Genomic DNA, 19,550 nt, shown 5'->3' with positions numbered 1-19,550 from the left:
GCTGTCATCTAGTGGCAGCCGCTGCAACGCTCACACACTGATCACTGCAGAACCTGCAGATACAACCAGAACTTAACATTAGTCTTCATTATTAATGTTTTTTTTTTTTTGTTTTTTTTTTTTTGGTCTTCTGCCTTTCTATTAATATTTATATTCATATTGAAATTTATATTTATTTCTTTTTTTTTATATTATAACTGTTATGTTTCTGTAACAAATGAATTTCTCTTATGGGATCAATAAGAACAACTTTAATTATCCCGAAGGAAATTATTGTGCCAGAGTTTCAAGTAAAACATAACAATGATAGATAATAGTAGGAAGGAGGGAGAATAAGAAATACAATAAAATATCAAATGTCAAAGTTAAGGCTATCAAGTGTATCAAGTGTTGAAGTTTATCTTATCTTATCTCATCTCATCCGGTTATTACGAGAGCAAGGATCCACAAGTCCCTCTCAGATAAGAATTTTCTTCTCAATGGTTCAAATGTTTCAAAAATCAGTGTTTTTTCTCAACAATCTCACAGAATATTTGGTTTCGGGCTCGAGAAAGAACTTTCTGTTCTTTTCAAAAGAAATCTGAACAAACCTGGCGAACCTGAAATTCGTTTAGGTTTAATAGGTGCTCTTCTCCAGGTGACCGAACCAAGATCTCACAACTGATTTGTTTGATTTTATTTAAATTGAATTAAATTAAATTTAATCACATTTAATTCAATTTAAATTAATTTAACTCAATAAATAAAAGAATCTATATTTTGAAGGGGAACCATTGCCAACGCCAAGTTTTTCAAAACACACAAAAACTGAACCATATGTTGAATAAGAAGCTGATTTATGCAAAAAATGTCAAAAAATGACAAAGGTGATTATTCTTAGAAGGTGACAATAAGCTTTGCAATCAAACGGCTCAAGTCTTGATTATTTGATTGGCCGATACTCAGATAATTAGAAAAAAACTCGCTTTTGCGAGTATAATATTAAAACATATCATTTATTTTTCCTGATGACTCTTTTTAACAGAAAAGATATTTTCTCTTGAAAATTCTGAATTTTCGTGAAAACACATTTAACCAAATAATAATTCCAAAATAACCAAATCCGGTCGGTTTAAATCTTATAAATGTAAATCGACTTCAAACTATCACGGATACAGAATACAGAAAATCCCACCACCTGCTTTCTAAGAGTTAATCATTTACTTCTGACCTGAAAATTCTTCCTTTCTTCTCCTTATATCACCTTAACACACACACACACACACACACACACACTGCTCATTCACATCAAAGCTGACAGGTTGAAAAATGCCATCTCTACACAGCGGAGAATGAAAGGGCTGCAATCAACATGTGCATTTAATGATGTGGGAGAATAAATATGGCCGCCGCCGCTGCCGCCGCCGCCGCCGCCGCCTTCATCGTCGCGTAGAAAGCGAGCGGATGCTTATTGGCCGTCCACGTTTGCATACATTGCATCCGTGCCCGTGTCTGTGGCCCGGAGAAAGAAAGGGGGTGATTAACACTTAAAACAGCCGTTGAACAAAAGAGCTGAGTTGGTTGTTGATCACCGCACCTAATTTATACCAGCACTTTCTACATTATAGAGAAAGTTTATTCAACACGAATCCGGGAGGGGGAAGGAGGATTCATACGTCTAATTACTTTCTAAAGAGAGGTGAGTTGTGATTAAAAGGACAGTTAGTCGAGTGACTTTCTAACCCCGAGGCCGTGAACCAGGTTTGGTTCGTCCTGCGGTCGCGGTTTCACCGCAAAAGCTCGGTTTTCCCGACGGTTTTTGGGGTTTCGACCGGCGGAAGCGACCAGAGCGGCGAAAGAAGTTGCTCCGTGAATAACGGAGACGACAAATGAAGCTGATTTCCACGTAACGGGAGAGACAAAGACAAAAGTGTCTTATAAAGACCGACAAACATTCACACTTTCATTCAGGTCAATTACAGACACGCAAGCATTCGCGTCATAAAGACACGTAAAAACCATCACCCTCCCATTTAAATGTGATATAAAGAAAAACATTCACCCCGTCATTCACTCAATAGATGCCGTCCCTTTATTTTAAGCCCCGCTTTGCTTTTAGTTTTGCCAAACTGTTTTCTTTGACAACTTAATTTTCAGTATTTTCAATCAACACTGAATTTAGAAACACATTTACGTCCGTACAAATCGGTCAATATATATAATCATGAATGATTTTAACCCCTTCACGCATGACGTACACCACAGTGGACAGCTATTAACATTTTTTAACTCAGTATATCATGCGTCATGCAGCAAAGGGTTCAAGTTGGAATAAAATGCCCCCAAAATGGAAAAATATTTAAATTGCACTTTTGTTCATTTTACATGATACCAGTTGGCCAGTGCATAACACACACACACACACACACACACACACACACACACACCAATATTCATATTATCAGGGGAAACGATGTATGCACTTGATTGTTTTTTTTGGACAACTTGTGCAGAGAAAGGTTTGCAGATCCGCCTGCTCTTCCGGTTGTGTGGCGGCGGTGGTTTGGGAGGGCAGGATCTGTCTGCGTGGCGGGCCGTTGCTAAAGCATAAAGAAAAGACTCGCCGGTCGTAAGACACTCATAAAACACTTAAAGGTTGTAGCATCGGAGTGCCACATTCATCATCCAGCTGCCGGAGCGATGACAACCTCCCCGTAAACAGCTCAGGGACAAACAGGGGAGACAGAAATAACATCATTAAACCATCAGGAGCCCAAAGCGTACTTGTGACGGCGTGTCCTGCGGTGGCGGGCGATTCTTCAATGACCCGCTCCGCCCACGGGTCGCACGGAAAGAACCATTTTCAGATCAAAAGCCGGCTAGAATCTGGAAATCTCGACACGTGTTTAACAACGCCGGTGGATAAATGCTTCCTCCGGCCGCAGTATCGGCTAATATGGCCGAAGATTGGCTGCGGCGAGAAAATAAATACGTTTCATAAAACTGTACACAGAGCCGCCGCCGCCGCTGCTTACCAACTTGTTCTTTTCTGTTTGCGAACCGGATCCATTTTTCCCGTCGAAATCAACGTCCGTGTCACGGATCTTCAGCTCCTCAACCCGCTGCATCTCACTGATCACGTTACATCTCATTGATGCAAACCAACTACCTTTCTACTTCTTCTAAGACGTGAGACTTGGCCGACGCGGTCGCATCGTCCGTCGCGTCACCCGTCTTTGGCGCGTCTTTGTTCCGATTGTTGGTGCAGATGGTTGACTCGGCCACGTCGTAGTGCTTTTTTTTTCACGTTTAGCTCCTTAACCGGCACTTTTAACTAGTTTGGAAGCCATAATGAAGGATAACCTGCTGAAAAAAGGAGCATGAAGTCTTGTTATAAGACGAGAGCACAGTTTTTCACCAAGACCTGGATGCCGGAGAACCTCCACTGACACGACGACGATCCACGGAAACACACTTTAGTTTATTTGTTCAAAATGTGATGGAAAACTCCATTTGTTGCACCTGCACTTTGTGAGCTGCACTCGAACGTCTTATATTATATAGACGTCTGCTCATATTCAAGTTTAGAGTCATATTGGGAATAATGTTTACGTTCTTTCTATCAGCACAAACGCACGAGAAGAGGGAAATACGTTTCTACGCTGCGGAGGTGACAATAAACGCTCTGAATCTTGGATCAAACCAAAGATCGCGTCTGAGAATTCACAGGCGCCGAATTTAAAATCCCAACCCCTGTTAATCATCTGTGATAAATCTTTATCGTTGTTTTGAACCAAATATCCATTGGAAAATATGCGAGACATTTGAGCACATTTACTGTACAGGCCGGTTCAAAGAGTGCAAAACAGTACATTTGACAGACAAGCGATGGGATATGAATAAAAATATAAACCCGGAGAACGATGTTACATTTGAAAGACGAGCCAAACACAAGCAAACGGTGGACATTTGGACCGCGCCACCTTTACAAGATACAAAAGACAAGAGAAACAGGTTATACAAAGTTAAACTGCACGTCGAAGCGGCGCTCGACACAAACTGCCGCCGGCAATATTTAATTTGTCATCTCGAGTCGCCACGGCAACCGGTCTACCGCACACGTCCGCGACGAAAGCGCGGTTACGGACCGTCGACGGAGGCGCGTGTCAAAGTGCAGGACGAAGGTCCTGGGATTCACCGACCGATGGGACGCTCGAGTTACATTTCCTGAAAATATCGGCGTCGGCGGCTTTGGCTAAATGCTAATCGCTCATCTCCTCGCCTTCTGCACGTCGCGAACCTGCCGTCGACCTCCCGGATGACCTTCCATACGCGGCGTTAACACCGAAACACGGTTGACCGGCATTTAAACAAAACAACTCTGATCCAGCATCGGGGATGTGACCTGAAAATAAAACAAAAAGAACATTAGTTTACGAAAAGAAAAGCTCCGAGAAGAAGTTCAAAGAAAATCCACCGCTGGAAAAAGAATGAATTTCCCAATATTTATCCTCCTTGTTGAACGCGCTCTTCAAGAACGAGACGCCGCGAGCGTGCCGTTTCCCGCCGGAAGACGGCGTTTTAGTGCAGGACACACGACAGAGTCCCGGGGAATCGGTGTGAAGTAAACAATCGTATGCGCAGGAGAAAGCTAACGCCTCCGGCCCTTCGAGGCCCCCACGCCCTTATTCTAATTCTACGTGTACACGTTTGGAGCGAGCGGCCCGTTCGGTCCGCGCACGCCATCGCGACACGCCAGGCCGCCGGAAAGCCGACTTCCGGTCAGGGAGCGGAGGAAGAGCTGTCGAACTCCAGCGAAGCGCGGTCCAGGCCTCCGTAGCCGTTCATCTTTTTTAGCTTTAACTGATCCCCTTGCAGGAGGCCCTGCGTCTCCAGCACCGCTTCTTTCTTCGAGAACATCCAGCTGATCTCCATGAAGGTCTTGTTTTTGGTTTCGGGGATGATGATGTAGACGTAGGCCGCCACGGAGAAACAGACGCTGGCAAACACCAGGTAGCAGTAAGACCCCGCTGACATCTGGTGGGCGGAAGGAACAGTTTCTGGATTAGATTTTTGGAAGGAGGCGCAAGCAGAGGTCATGGAAAAGGAAACATCGTTAGCCGAAGAACAATAAAAACATAAACCCGCGTGCAAATCTGAGGAGCACATTCACTCCTCATCTATCTAAGATAAGATAAGATAGCACTTTTAAAATAGCACTCCTTCCTTCAGCCGCAGGGACTCTTTAAATCTTTGCACTTAAGACCTTAAAACACTTTATAGCCTTGACTTTGACACTTAATAGTTTTATTTGAATTTCTTATCCCCCCCCCCGCCCTTTTTTTAATTTTTTTTTATTTTTTTTTTTTACTGTTTTTACAATTTCCTACTATTATTTATTATTGTTATGTTTTACTTGAAACTCTGGCACAACAATTTCCTTCGGGATGAATAAAGTTGTTCTCATCTGTCATTTCCAGTCGGCGTGTTGTTGATGCGGTCAGGCTACATCAGAAAAAAATGTCCGCATCTTATTCCTCGCTACTATAAATATACACTGCTCAAAAAAATAAAGGGAACACTTAAAAAACACATCCTAGATCTAAATGAATGAAACATTCTTATGAAATACGTTGCTCTTTACACAGTTGAATGTGCCGACAACAAAATCACACCAAAATGATCAATGGAAATCAATTGTATCAACCCATGGAGGTCTGGATTAGGAATCACACTCCAAATTAAAGTGTAAAAACAAACTCCTGGCTGATCCAACTTTGATGTAATGTCCTTAAAACAAGTCCAAATGAATGTGTGTTGCTTCCTGAGTGGACACTATGATTTCACACAAGTGGGATTGACTTGGAGTTACATTGTGTTGTTCAAGTGTTCCCTTTATTTTTTTGAGCAGTATATGTATTTTGAAAAATCACTGGATTGTGATTTGGGTTGAAAACCTTGTCAAAAGCGTTTCAGTTTGCTGACGTGGCTCTTAGTGAAAATGAGTTAGTTAATTAATTAGTTAACTAATTTTCACTAAGAGCCTCATCAGCATCGTGGTCGTCCTCAAAGGGCCACATGTGACGCTAACAGTATAAATATCACGTCAAATAAATGTAACTACTCCTTCATGTTAAAAAACTCTGAATTTATGCATAAAAAAAACCAGATGTTTACTAGTTGCTCTGTTCCAAAGCTTGCGTTCACTGCTGCAGTGTTTTTCATGAACACATTCTGCTGCCGTCGTCATTTGGCTTTTAATTCTTGGACAGTTTGTTGTTTTTCTGGAAGGCTAACATTAGCATACTTAGCTCCGTGTTTGGACGTAGGTTGTAACCTTTTTAACAAGCAACGCTGCCTCACAACATAAAAAGAGAAACCGCTTTTTCTCCTCGAAGCACAAACATGTTTTCATCTTTCTTGGAACAGCAACTTTTCTCTTAAGAATAAGAACAACTTTATTTATCTCGAAAGAAATGGTTTTCTTCCTGGTCATTTAGGGATCATTTGTATTTCTACACTGATGTGGATTCACTGCGATCTAATGCCGGGACGCCGTCATTTTTTAGGTAACATGATCGGCATGAATTGTGGGAAACGCACGCGTTTTACTTATTTACTTTCAGACAATCAGACCCTTTAAGACGTTCAAACGTGCCAAATGTGAGTTTGACACGCGTGCCATTGGGGGAACAACAGCGCAACAACAATATTCATAAATATGAATATAAGTATAAAGATAAGATAAACTTTTTGATCCCCATAGGAGAAATTCTCTTATCACAGCAGCGTGACAGATTTATGCCAAATAAATATGAATACAGATATAAATAGAGAGACGTTTAGAAAAACCAAAAGACGTCCACAAATAAATAGACAGCAGAGAGAAAGACGGTCAGGGTGAACTAAGACTAAACAACAACATAAATAGAGGGACAACAGCAAAAATAAGAATAAAAAAAAGATAGGCAAGAAATAAATAGAAGAACAGAATGACAAGAAATGGACAGGCAGAGTGACAACAACAAGGAAAAAAAAAATCTGGGCTCTTATGGCAGCCGTCAGACGGACGCTCTTTCGGGAAAACATCATTTAGAAACAACTTTTGGCTCCTCTTGCGTTTGGAGACGTAAAACCTCTGATTCACGCGAGGACGTGCAAAGTCCACACAGAACGACGCCCGTCTCGGCGTGAGGAGGAGTTAGAAACCCGTGTCCTTCACAACGCCAAACACTCGGGCGGATGTAGCATTAGCGTTAGCGAGGCAGATACTTAAAGCTGCTCTTATTTGAGCTTTTGCTCCCGACGAATGAGCCCCGTTTATATATAAATATGTCGTTCACCTGTAGGAAGGGGAAGACGAAGCCCACGGTGAAGTTGGACACCCAGTTGAGGGATCCTCCCACAATGTACGCCGCCGGCCGGTGGGACTGTTTGAACAACTCGGCCGTGATCAGGAAGGGAACGCCCGCTGAGAGAGAACAATTGCAATTAGCATCATGAGCAATGATACAAGACACAATAAGATATAATATTTTACAAAGTGCCGCCACTTCCTGCAATTTTATTCCATTTTATTTCCATGTGAGCACAACACTATGATTCTGTTACTGAGAACATCAGCGACGTGCAGCATCGGGCTGGTTTTCCAGCATGGCAACGATGCTGGGATTCATGTATCCGTTGTTCACCATTTTATCTGTCAACGTTGATGAATCATCCGCCGTACCGATAACCATGTAGTTTATTTAGAGAGAAATGAAGTAGAGCGAACGGGCGTATAAATGAAAAAATAAATGAAAAAAAAAAAATCCCATACAAACTATTTCAAATCAGTTATTTTCCTCTGTGCGTTTCTCCAACTCGCCACTAGAGGGCGCCATTTCCCAACATTTGCTTTCTTCAGCTCACCAGCAGAGGACAGAAGGTCAACAGAAAGTGAGGGCAGGCCTATGAAACTTGATGAGAGAGAGAAAGGGAAAGAGGGAAACGCTTTTTCACTCTTTACGTGCAGCGTGCACGTTTGGAGGAGCTTGCCTGGGCCGATGCAGAAGCCGGCGATGATGCCCACCACACAGCACACGCTTATGTAGCGCATAAATGTCAGCTGAGCCTGCGGGAAACACAAACGACACTCTTCGGAAACTCGGAAATATCGAAACGCCGACCGTCGAACGCTCAACGTTTTCAGCGGACCTGTACAAAAATCAAATTTAGAAATACACACCTGTAAAATGAGGGAGAACGTGATTCCCGCGCTGCAGAAGCCCATCATGACGAAGCCTCCGATCATAAGCGGCCTCCTTCCCAGCTTCTCAATGGTGAAACACTACGGCAGTCCACATCACCGTATGAGACCCGTGCACATTTGCATGCTTTTCTAAAGAAAGTCAGGTTTACCCCGATAAGTCCGGCGATGATCTCTATGATCCCCGTCCCCGCCGTGGTGTACTGGATCTCGGCGACGGGGATTCCGGCGTTCTCAAATATGTCGTTTGTGTAGAACCAGATCTGTTGCGAGGGAAGGGAGGCGACACCACAAGCTTTCAAATAGTCCTATGATTTCGTGCCACGAGACGCAATTTAAACCCCACTCTGTAACTGAAGTTGAGCCACAAAGGTGATTGAGACAAACAATACGCATGACGCTTTGGTATTCACGCTCAGAACGACCTCATCAGTGATTCCTCGAAATGATTTGAGTCCTACATATCATTTTCCGCCGAGCCGAGTTAATCAGATGGAGGAGCGGAGCAGATGGAATAAAATGGAGTCACCCGAAGGTGACAAACACTTGCAAAGAAAAAAAACAGCTGTTATCGGCGATATCGGGTTCTGCTTGGATCTTCTTGGATCTGTAAGTCGGGTCTAATGGACCGAAATTTCATGAAAATGGGTCACATTGTGCGTCACACCAACACGGATTCCTGGAAAGTCGTGTGGAATCTGACGCGGTTGGACGTTTGAAACCTTCCGAAAAGTGTCGGATGGCGGTCCAGCGTCCGTTTTGTGGAGCAACGTTAACGTTCACTCCCACGTTGGGTTTGCAGACCTTTTTTTATCAACCTCGTCATAAATGGTGATAGAGTTTGTCCGGAGCAGGAACCCGTCCCGGTGATCGTCGCTTCACAAGATGCTTCAAAATGACTCCAGATGACCTCAGATGTCACCGGTCACAGTTTGAATCCATTTCCTGGTAAATCTGCCGCTGGCGTGTGCAAAACAAAAGGCAAAGACCTCATCGGAGTCGGTCTCAAGCAGGAAAATGGTCGGCGGCTCTGTTTTAATGAATCCTCGACATTTCTGGCATTTTTCCCCCCCGAGAAGCCCGTCCTTCCTTCTCAGTGGCGTCCAGCTATGCGTGGAATCCGGTCCGTGCATCTCCTTCACAGACTCTCAGCTTGTGTCCGGCTAGAGTTCGGTCTTCTACGTTTACGTCCACAATGCGGAGCGACCATCTACTGCATCACATCGGTCTTTTTTTTCCTTTCACGTCTCAAAAGGATGCAGAAAATCTCACTTGACTTCCCGATTCTGCGACTCTCTTCCTAAAAAGTGGTTAAAGACGATCCGGCTCATTCAGAAATGCTGCTCCACGTGGAACAACAAGAGCTAGCATGAAGGATCGTGTTTCTCCTGCTTTCTGAACATCTCCAAACAGACTTTTAAAATCTTCCTCGCCTTTAAATGACCGTGCAAAGCAATCTCAGCATCTCATCACCTGGTCAGATCTTTACGCTCCCGGGATGCAGGGCTACTCTCGGTCCCCTGGCGCCCCAAAAAGCAAAACGGGAGTCGTTGTTCTCGGTCCAGAGGTGGACGTCCTCTCTTTGTTTGAAACCTTTTTCTATGAAAAACTTGCTCGCCCGCTGAGGGAAATCCCATGATGCACCAACTTATCATCTCCATTTCCTGCCAGATGGCGGCAAACTGCTGGTCAGTTCACCCACGACGGGTTCAGTCCAGAGAAGGGATTCATTGTGCTGTCATTTATGGAACCGTCACGGCTTCCGGTGTTAGAAGTACAAACAAAACAGCGTTTTGGCTCGTTGGTCGATGGAAGAGATGCTGGTCTTCTTCTTCTTCTTTCCCTTCAGGGGTCTCCACAGCAAATCCACCATCTCCATCTAACCCTACTCTCTGGATCCTCCTCTCTCGCGACGTCCATCCATCTTCTCTTTGGTCCGATTCCAGCGTCCGTCTTCCGATGTCTTGCCGATCCCTCCTCCGTCCACGACCCGACCGCCTCTCCTATCCAAAACATCTACGGTGAGTCGTCCCTCTGATGGACTTATTCCCGATCTTCTCCGTCTTGGTCTTCTCATCAGTGTTTGAGGATCAAACAGCATGGCTGCTCTCATCGCTGTCTCCTCCACCTTCTCTTTCATTTTGGCTGATTGTCTCTCTGGAGAAAAAGTTTAGCAATCAACCTCATTCTATAGATGTTCTCCTGATTCTCTCAAGCTCTCAGGTGTCCGGAGTTACTCGCATCGATGCATCTCGTCTTCGCTTGGAACGCAGCGTCCCGTCCACCGTTTCACAAGTCCATGGGAGTTCTCGAAATCAGAGAGGACGAAATAAAATCTTGTAAAAGACATTTTAGCACTTTATAAATTGCAGGAAACCTGGATTAAATGACAACGCGAACCGTTTTATCCACCCTTTCGTCGTCTTAGTTTTCGACCAAGGTCCTTTACGGTATGTTGAACTCTTTACATACTCACATGAAAAAATATGTGCACGTATTCATACAGATATCATTAAAAATGAAAGACTTGAAATGAGTCATGAAGACTTTGTCATCCTTACAGCGTCGATGCCGGAGAGCTGCATGCCGATGTTGATGACCACCACGCTGAGAACCTGCCAGCGGACTTTGTCGTCCAGCAACAGCCTCCAGACGGAGAGCGTCTCCAGGGACGACAGGGAACGCTGCTCCTCCTGCATCTCCTCGATCTCGGCCTGGATGTTACACTTGGCCCTGTACCACTTCAGAGCTGAGGAGCAGGTACATCTTTGGGTTTTAGCTCCCGATACCGACTTTCGGTGTCGGATTGTGACATTTTCAGCACCTAAAACCGATCCAAACAAAGCGTTTCGCGGAACACTGACCGGTGATGGTGGCGTGGACGTTCTGCTTCTCGATCAGCAGGTACCTCGGGCTCTCCGGGAACCAAGGCAGCAGCATGAGCTGGATGGACGTCGGCACCACCACCACGGATAGAAACAGCGGCCAGTGTTCCTCCTGGAACCATTTCAGAAACACGGCAGATATAGCATTTCATCGTTTACCACGAGACATCCGTCGGGTATCGGAAGCGAAGACGTCAAAGTAAGCGATATGCGCTCGCTCTCAATTCGAGGATCTACTGGGGGTTTCAGCTCCTCGTTCATAAGTTGTGCAGGTTTGCTCCTAAAAGTACGACTTTCCCCGACCGTAAAGTTTGAGATTAGAACCGCAGAGTCACCAAACCGGTTCCTTGAAATGGTTTCGATGAGGCGTAAATTTGCCCGATATCTAATCCGATCATCTCTCTCCTCGTCGCCCGTCGTCGTCGTCTTCTCTTTGAACGATACTAACATTTCATTCCACGCATGAGGCGTGACAAAGAAGCGTTTGTTTACCTTTCCGAGAAGTTCTTGCAGGCCGAGGACCTGGGCGGCAAACACCCCGATGCCGATAAAAATGCTCGGCACCAGGCCGAGGAAGCCCCTGAGGTTCTTCGGTGCGATTTCACCCAGGTACATCGGTACGACGCTCAGCGAGATCCCTAGAGCGCAGAGCAAGAACGATATTTACGTTCAGAACGTGTTAACATACGAAAAGGCCTTGAATGAACTGTCGTAACTACAATTTGTAAGAAGCCCCCTGAAACAACAGTGCCTTTAAAAAAGAAAAAGCGCTGAAATGTTAATACCCGAAAGACACCCCAGACTCCCTTTCTTCTCCTTTTACTTTCAGCCAATCATCTGCCTCCATCTAACCCCGTTCTCTGCATTCTCTTCCAGCAGTTCGGCCTCCTTCTATCCACGTCTGTCCACGTCCAAACCGTCTCGGTCTGACTTTATCTGCACATCTCACACACCCAAAGAGAACCTTCACCTCTTCCTTGCTCAAAACCACCATCTGCTGCAGCTTTCCTTTCATTCTGGCTTGTTTTACCACACCTGACTCTTTTCTCCACCTGTTCCAACTTCTTCTCCACACTCTCCATCACTCTGGACTGTTGACCCTGCGTTCTTTATCTCCGCCTCTCATTCAAGCACATAATCTGTCTAGCTTTGGCTAACCTCTCCTTCCCGGTGCATACCTCCACCTCTCTGCAGGTTCCTTCCCCTTCTCCTGCTCTCACCAAACATCACAGTATCATCTGCAAACATCAGAATCCATGGAGTTTTGCATCCAACCTCATCCGTCAGGCTGTCCATCTCCATGGCAAACTAGAAGGGGCTCAGATCCCGAAGGACATCCCAGAGTCTGGGAACTCCTTCTCACCGAGGGCCACATCAGCATAGTGGTTGCCCTCAAAGGGCCACGTGGAACGGTAACAGCAGACATGTAAGTTCATGGGTAAACTTATTTATCTCAAGACAATCAGACCTTTTAAAACGACGTGGCGGGCCACATTTGGCCCACAGGCCTTGAGTTTGACACATGTACCCTCGAGCAGTGATTCTTAACCAAAGGGCCGCGGCCCAAACTTGGGCCCCGAGCGCCACCTAGTGGGGCGCAAAAAAATCTGTTTTGTATGTGTGGGCCGCGAGACGCAATAACAACTCCTAACCATGTAGTGGCGCTAATGCATCAGTCAGTTGTTACTTTAACCAGCTCCATAAATAAGGAGAAGACACTCAGCTAGCTGGAAACAAACAAGATGGAGAAATATTTAAAAGGAAAAAATGAAGACGACCCCCCCCGCCGCCAAAAAGGACATTTTTGCGCAAGTACAATCCCGACTTCATTAAGTACGGCTTCGTAAACGGAGGTAGCGCCCAGTGTGTGGAGTGTGTGTTAACGCTGGCTAACGAAGCATTTGAGCCGTCAAAACTACGGCGGCACCAAAGCATCCGACGCTTGTGGGAAAGCCGGTGGAATTTTTCAAGAGAAAAGAAGATGGGCTGCAGAAAAGATGGATCCCGTCACTGACTGGCAACTCTAAAAGTGCACTGAAAGCTAGCTAGCTCGTAGCCAGACGTGTAGCACAAAGTAAGAAACCATTTTATTTCATTCTATCTGACAAGGTTTTTGCTTGGTAAACTGTAAGTGGATTTGGTTTATTGAATTGAATACAAATCAAACCAAGAGTGAGATAATTATAAACCTATACAGTGTATATATATTAAAGAATACATAATATAATTGATAATGATAAATAATATATATTAAAATTATATTTAATGGGCCCTGGGCCACTCTGTACTGAAAAAAATGGGCCTCAGGGTCAGAAAGGTTAAGAACCGCTGCCCTCGACCCGACGCTGCAAACACTCGACCACCAATTTGTAGCCTTGACACGTATTATTTGTGAATGATCTCAGCGTACGCTTACCCGAGTGAATCCCTGTGATGAAGCGACCTATTATGACCATCTCAGGCGAGCCGCAGATCCTGCTAAAGCCCATGAGCGTGCTGGCGATGAACACCAGCACTGTTGTGTTCACCACCGTTCCTTTCCTAGAGGGAAATACACCAACACGTAGAAATCACATGTGACCCACGGAATCAGCAGAGACAGGGGGGTAATACTGTATATTGTGCTGTTTTAGGCAGTCAGTAGTAACCGGATCCAGACTTGTATGCTTGTGTAAATCATGATTAGCTGTAAAACACCAACACGGCTTTCACAGGGGTCATAGTAGCCGGCGAGTTGTGCTCCGCTCAGGAAAGATCACCCTTCGACATGGGATCATAAATCGTGTCCTTTTTTAAAATGGCTTTTCACCCAAGTGTGGATATTTAAGCGACTCGTCCTGCGTCTCAGCAAACAATATTTGTTCTTTATTAACCCAGAGGTCTTCGAGCAGCGGGTTCAGAAGCTCCCGCTCTCAAGGGGTTGGGACCATTTCTGGTTTTCTGCCAGAAACCAGTGTTTGCTGAGCAGCAAGTTGGTATTTGCAAAATATTCGGGGAAACAAGAAGGAAGTGAAGGTAAGACCACTTGGAGCTGGTTGCCATGAGACACGTATCTGGTCGGCAACAGCGCGTTAGGTGTCGGACAGTAGGGGTATGGTGAAGATCTGGGTAGAAGATGCTGAGGTTGGAACTGCCAGGAAGGAGGTTTAGAGCGAGATCATGGATGGGGTGAAAGAAAGTTGGCACCTTGATAACACAAAACATTGCATTTGGGTGCTTCGGTGTTGCAGCAGAGTCCCTACAGTAAGACCTCAGTTGAAGTTTCCAGTTGGTTGGTGTCAGACCTCACGTCACGCAAGAAAAGCCCGATTGAATCGAGCATTTTTGTGAGCCTCAATGAAAATCAAGTCCCCGTCCTCTTCGCTCGAGCTGAATTAAAGTCACGAGTTCTGTAGAAGCCGAATGCTAGAATTCTACACAGATCATACCTCCGCCTCCACCACCTTCTGGTGGACCGATCGGTGGATGCGTCCGTGGAGAAACGTCCTACCTGCCAAAGCGAGTGACCAGCATGCCCACGATGAGGGATCCCAGCAGACCCCCGATGGCGAATATGGACACGGTGAAGGAATACAGAAGGGTCAGGGTTTCTCCGCTGAATCCTGCGCCGTTTCTTCTCACCACGGTTTTGTTGTAAAAGTCCTTTATGTACTGAGGGGACGATGGGAAAGACGAGATCAACGTCAAGATGATGAGAACACGTGAAACGTCCGACACGGAGAAGAAAAATCACATTTGTTGGCGTCTTGAAATCATCAATTCTCAGAAAACACACGAAAAAAAAAATGACCACATGTTGATTTAGGCAAAAAAAGTTGATGATACACTTTTTACAAGGTTTGCAACCCAAATCACAATCCGGCGATTTTTCAAAATATATACATTTATAGTAGAGAGGAATTTTTTTTCTGATGAAGCCTGACCACTGGAAATGAGAGATGAGAACAACTTTATTTATCCCGAAGGAAATTGTTGCGCCAGAGTTTCAAGCAAAAACATAACAGTAATAGATAATAGTAGAAAGGAGGGAGAATAAGAAATACAATGAAATATAAATGGTCAAGGTTAAGGCTATCAAGTGTTTTAAGGCCTTATGTACAATCTTGTTTTGGTAAATTCAATTAACTAAATTGTTACTAAAGCAAGAAGAAGTAGAGAATTTAGGAAAAAGAGACACAAAGGTGAGGAGAAACAGCGCCGGAAGTAATACCAACAGTATTTCATATTTTTGGCACCTAAAAACCCCATAATACTCCGAAGCGCCTCGATATGCGTCACCCTTCACCCCCTAATCACGCAAAACTACAGTAAAATAAACCTTTCGACCTCCTCGTCCTCGTCCTAAAAAGGTCGTATTCGACCTTATATCAGATATATTCATGAAATCCAACCAAACTGCGGGGTGTGGGGTTGGGGAGGGCCAACATTTCTGTGTCTCTTTTGTCTTTTTCATTCTCACACGGCGTTCTCATCCCATCCCTCGGCTAATCGATGCCGGCATGTGACAACACGAGTTGCTGGACTCCAGTCAGACTGCAGGAGGTCCGCGCTGAGATGCTCCACATGTGACGCGCTAGAACATCAAAATCTGACCCTTTTGCAAAGCCGGGGCTTCCATTCTGTCTCTGGAGCCGCTTGTTTGACCCTCCGCACCCCAAGTCTGGACGCTGGAAGCTCACCGTCTGCATTTTAAATTCTAAAAACCTGATTTCTATGTGTGTGTGTTTGTGTGTGTGTGTGTGCAAATCCAACTGTGCGCCGATCCTAACCGGGCCAAGCTGCATTCCTTCTGATAAACTCCTGCGTGCTGCAGCATTCCTCGCAACAAACACTCCTTCACACTGCCAGCAGTTTCCTCTCGAATGCTTTATTCCCCTGTCTGCATCCACACACACACACACACACACACACACACTGGACTGTCTTCGAAAAGTAGAATATTGTGATAAAGTTCTTTATCTTCTGTACTGCAATTACAAATACAAAAATGTCATACGTTCTGGATTCATTACAAGAAATATTGCATGACTTTTATTATTTTGATATTTCTGATTATGGCTTACGTCTTAAGAAAACTCTAAAATCCCACCTCAAAATATTAGAATGTTGTGAAAAAGTAGTTTTTGTTTTTTTAATGGCATTACAGAAAATGAAGAACGTTATCACAATATTCTAATTTTCTGAGACAGTCCTGTACACACACACACACACACACACACACACACACTGGACTGTCTCCGAAAAGTAGAATATTGTGATAAAGTTCTTCATCTTATTTACAAAAACAAAGATGTCATACATTCTGGTTTCTTCACAAATCAACTGAAATATTGCAAGACTTTTATTATTTTGATATTTCTGATTATGGCTTACATCTTAAGAAAACTCTAAAATCCCACCTCAAAATATTAGAATGTTGTGAAAAAGTAGTTTTTGTTTTTTTAATGGCATTACAGAAGATGAAGAACTTTATCGCAATATTCAAATTTTCTGAGGCAGTCCTGTGTACACACACACACACACACACACACACACACACACACACACACCTTTTCCTTTGGCAGAATTGAATGAATACACACACACTCAAATACAAGCTGCTGGATTGCCGTGACATTTCCTTGCATGTTATTACCGTTCCATTCGGTCATTTAAAAATCTGATCATTTGTATACGAGTGTGTGTTTTATCTAAATCTTGGAGGGAAATAACGAACCTTGGAATATAGACAACACACATGTAAACAACTGGTGGTGTATTAATGTTATGTCATATTTAAAAATAGATAAAAAGTTTAATCAGAAAAGGGAAATCTGTGTGAAATTTAAAAATTTGCATCAAGTTGAAATAAGCCGACATTTGAATGCCAACTTTTTAAATTGAAATAAATAAAAACAAAGCAAATATCTTATTGCACAGCCACACTATTCATATTTAGAATATCTAAAAACACATCTACTATCATTATTTCCTATCAGTCGATATCTGGACAGTAAAATAGGAACGTGTTTCTACACTGTGCATGAGATATCAACGCTTTGAATCTTAAATCAAATAAAGAGTTTATTTAAAGGTAAAGTAAACGGAGTTTCCTAAGTGGATTCCGCTCAGAGCGCTTTCACACCGTTCAAAACATTTTACACCGAATCGCAATTCAGCTGAACATATTTTAAATCGGGGTCGGTTTCTTACCACAGCGGGAGAGTTGACGACGGCCAGGTTGTAGCCGTAGAGCATGGAGCTCCCGAAGGACGTCAGGAACGCCACCGCCAACAGAGAGCGCGTCAGGTGCTGCACACACACACACACACACACACACACACACACACACACACACACACACAGGCTTCGTTTCAAAGGGAAAGGCCGCGGGCGCCGACATTTCTCGGATTGAATCAATCCTCTCTCCGACTGCGACTCCGAAGGAATAAATAAAAATTGTATTATCCCGAGAACGCTCGGTATTTCACCCAAACTTGACGGATTCTTTCATTTTACATCATCGTTTACATTTTAACCCGATCCCATCCGGTTGCCTTCAGACCGGCGGTGGGTTTAAATGAGAGGACGGCGAAACACCAGGGGATGGAAGGACGAAATCTGGGCGAACGGACCAAGATTGAAAAAAAAAAAGAATTGGTCTTCAAGTTTCTTTGAAGGGGACGAAGTCGGGTTGGTTTTCCCTGCTCTTTAAAGTGACTAGTTGAAAATAAATAACACGCTTTTCCATGACTGGATTGGTCCTCTCCTTGTTTCAACCCTCAAGGAGTCGGTCGGCATGGCAACCCCAAACGGTTTAGTCGGACTGGAAGCTTTAAGGAGTCGACATGTGAATGAGCGAGTTTCCGTTCGACCGCAGGATCACATAGAGACACTCGGCCGTTCACTTGTTTAATAACGTGTTGTCATGGTAACCAAGAACCCTTTCAGCCTGAGACGCAAACTGAGCTGAAAACCGTACGATCTGACGGATCGATCGGCGACGGATCGATCCGTCATCGCGTGGGCGGCGTTTACTTATCAATTGTGACGACAAGTCAGCGATATCGGTGGGAGTTTAGCAGGATGTAGATTAAGGTTTTAAATACTTTAAATACTATAACGCGGTGTACTTCTACTCGCCCTCTGGGTTAATAGGATTTGAATTATTCATCGGAAAAAGCCAGAACAAGAGCGGAAGGAGAATATATTGTTATACAAGTCTTATGCAAATAGCAAAAATGCAGAACTGGGACGTTTGCTTGAAATTCCCTTGAAGTAAAAAGATAAATCTATTCTCTCCTTCGACGGAGTAGAAAAATGCGGAGTGTAAGAAGACTTGTGAATGATTTTTTTTTTTTTTTTCAACCCTGCGGTTCTGACTCACAACCAGATGAAGGAACACGCGGTCGCTCATTAACTGATTTTGTATTTATAAACTTGGCATCCAACCAGTAGTTGGAGAACGTCGAAGTCCCAGCATTTTGGATTTTCATCCGGCGTCAGCACATGCAGAAGATTACATTCGTTAACAAAAAAAAAAAAAGTGACATTTCATAATAGGTTTAAGTATAAAATATATAAAACGAATGAATAATATCGATTGGAAATTTAAGACTGAACTTTGAGAACTTTTTCTTTTGAAGGAAACTATTCGGTGTCATTTAACTGATGGGCGTTCAGAGCGATACCGGACCAGAACGCAGGTCAAGATCTACCTTCAGCTGCAAGAACACAACCACGGAGGATCTCGTGCACAATTTCACTTTGAGATGAGCATTAAACGTTCCTGCAACTCCCCTGAAGGCCTCGGCGGGGTCTCAGGGACGAGGGGTCAAAAGGTCACGTCCGGCAACGAACCCGCCTCGACTTACCGGCGCGGTTTTTCCCGAAGACGGAATTAAAACCTCCTCAGCCATTGAAAAAAAATCTTGCGTACAATCCAAAGCAGCACGGAGCGGTTTGAGTCCCGGCAGATCGAGCATCTGGAGACGCCTCCTGGACCCGCCGGTCGAGCGCCGGCCCGCCGTTAACAAGCCTGCTGCGTCATCACATGACTGGGGCAGCGTGACGGAGGAGGAGGAGGAGGAAGGCTAGTCGGACTCAATTATAGGAAAGTGGGTTTGAGAGAGAGAGAGAGAGAGAGAGAGGACAGCAGAGGGGCAGAAAGTGGGTTTTAATGTCTAATTTCAAGTGATTTGTTGATTGGAAGCGATGCAGTAATTTTTTGGCAACTGTTTTCAAGGGGGACGTTTAGCAAGTGGTTAAAAAATGTGTTTTACGCAAAGCAGTGATGCAGAGCATGCAGGAGGGTGGCGAAAGACGGTTGGAGCAAGTTCTTGCACCAATCACCTGCCCGGCCGCAAAACGTTTCTCAATCCTATGACTTTACTCCGCTATCGCTGCATGAAAGGCTGGTTTTGTGCTGCAAAAAAAAAAAAAAAAAAAAAAGTCTGGAA

The 19,550-nt window shown here is 44.3% G+C and overlaps 1 protein-coding gene across 1 annotated transcript; it reads right to left on the bottom strand.

Moving 5' to 3' along the window:
- Positions 1-3,475: 3,475 nt before the first annotated feature.
- On the bottom strand, positions 3,476-19,081 carry slc2a15a (solute carrier family 2 member 15a). The gene is made up of 12 exons (XM_086160951.1): positions 18,966-19,081; positions 17,305-17,403; positions 14,603-14,763; positions 13,529-13,653; positions 11,605-11,750; positions 11,092-11,224; positions 10,789-10,976; positions 8,380-8,490; positions 8,207-8,308; positions 8,017-8,092; positions 7,323-7,450; positions 3,476-5,016 (listed from the first exon to the last, which is right to left on the bottom strand). The coding sequence occupies exons 1-12, from the start codon at positions 19,074-19,076 to the stop codon at positions 4,762-4,764; spliced, it is 1,635 nt and encodes a 544-aa protein (XP_086017077.1). The 5' UTR covers positions 19,077-19,081; the 3' UTR covers positions 3,476-4,761.
- Between the last annotated feature and the right edge of the window lie 469 nt (positions 19,082-19,550).

Source organism: Fistularia commersonii, chromosome 2, assembly GCF_037954325.1.
Source record: "Fistularia commersonii isolate RoL2024-O1a breed Wild chromosome 2, RoL_Fcom_v1.0, whole genome shotgun sequence".
NCBI lineage: Eukaryota > Metazoa > Chordata > Actinopteri > Syngnathiformes > Fistulariidae > Fistularia > Fistularia commersonii.
This window is presented reverse-complemented; position numbering and strand designations above follow the sequence as displayed.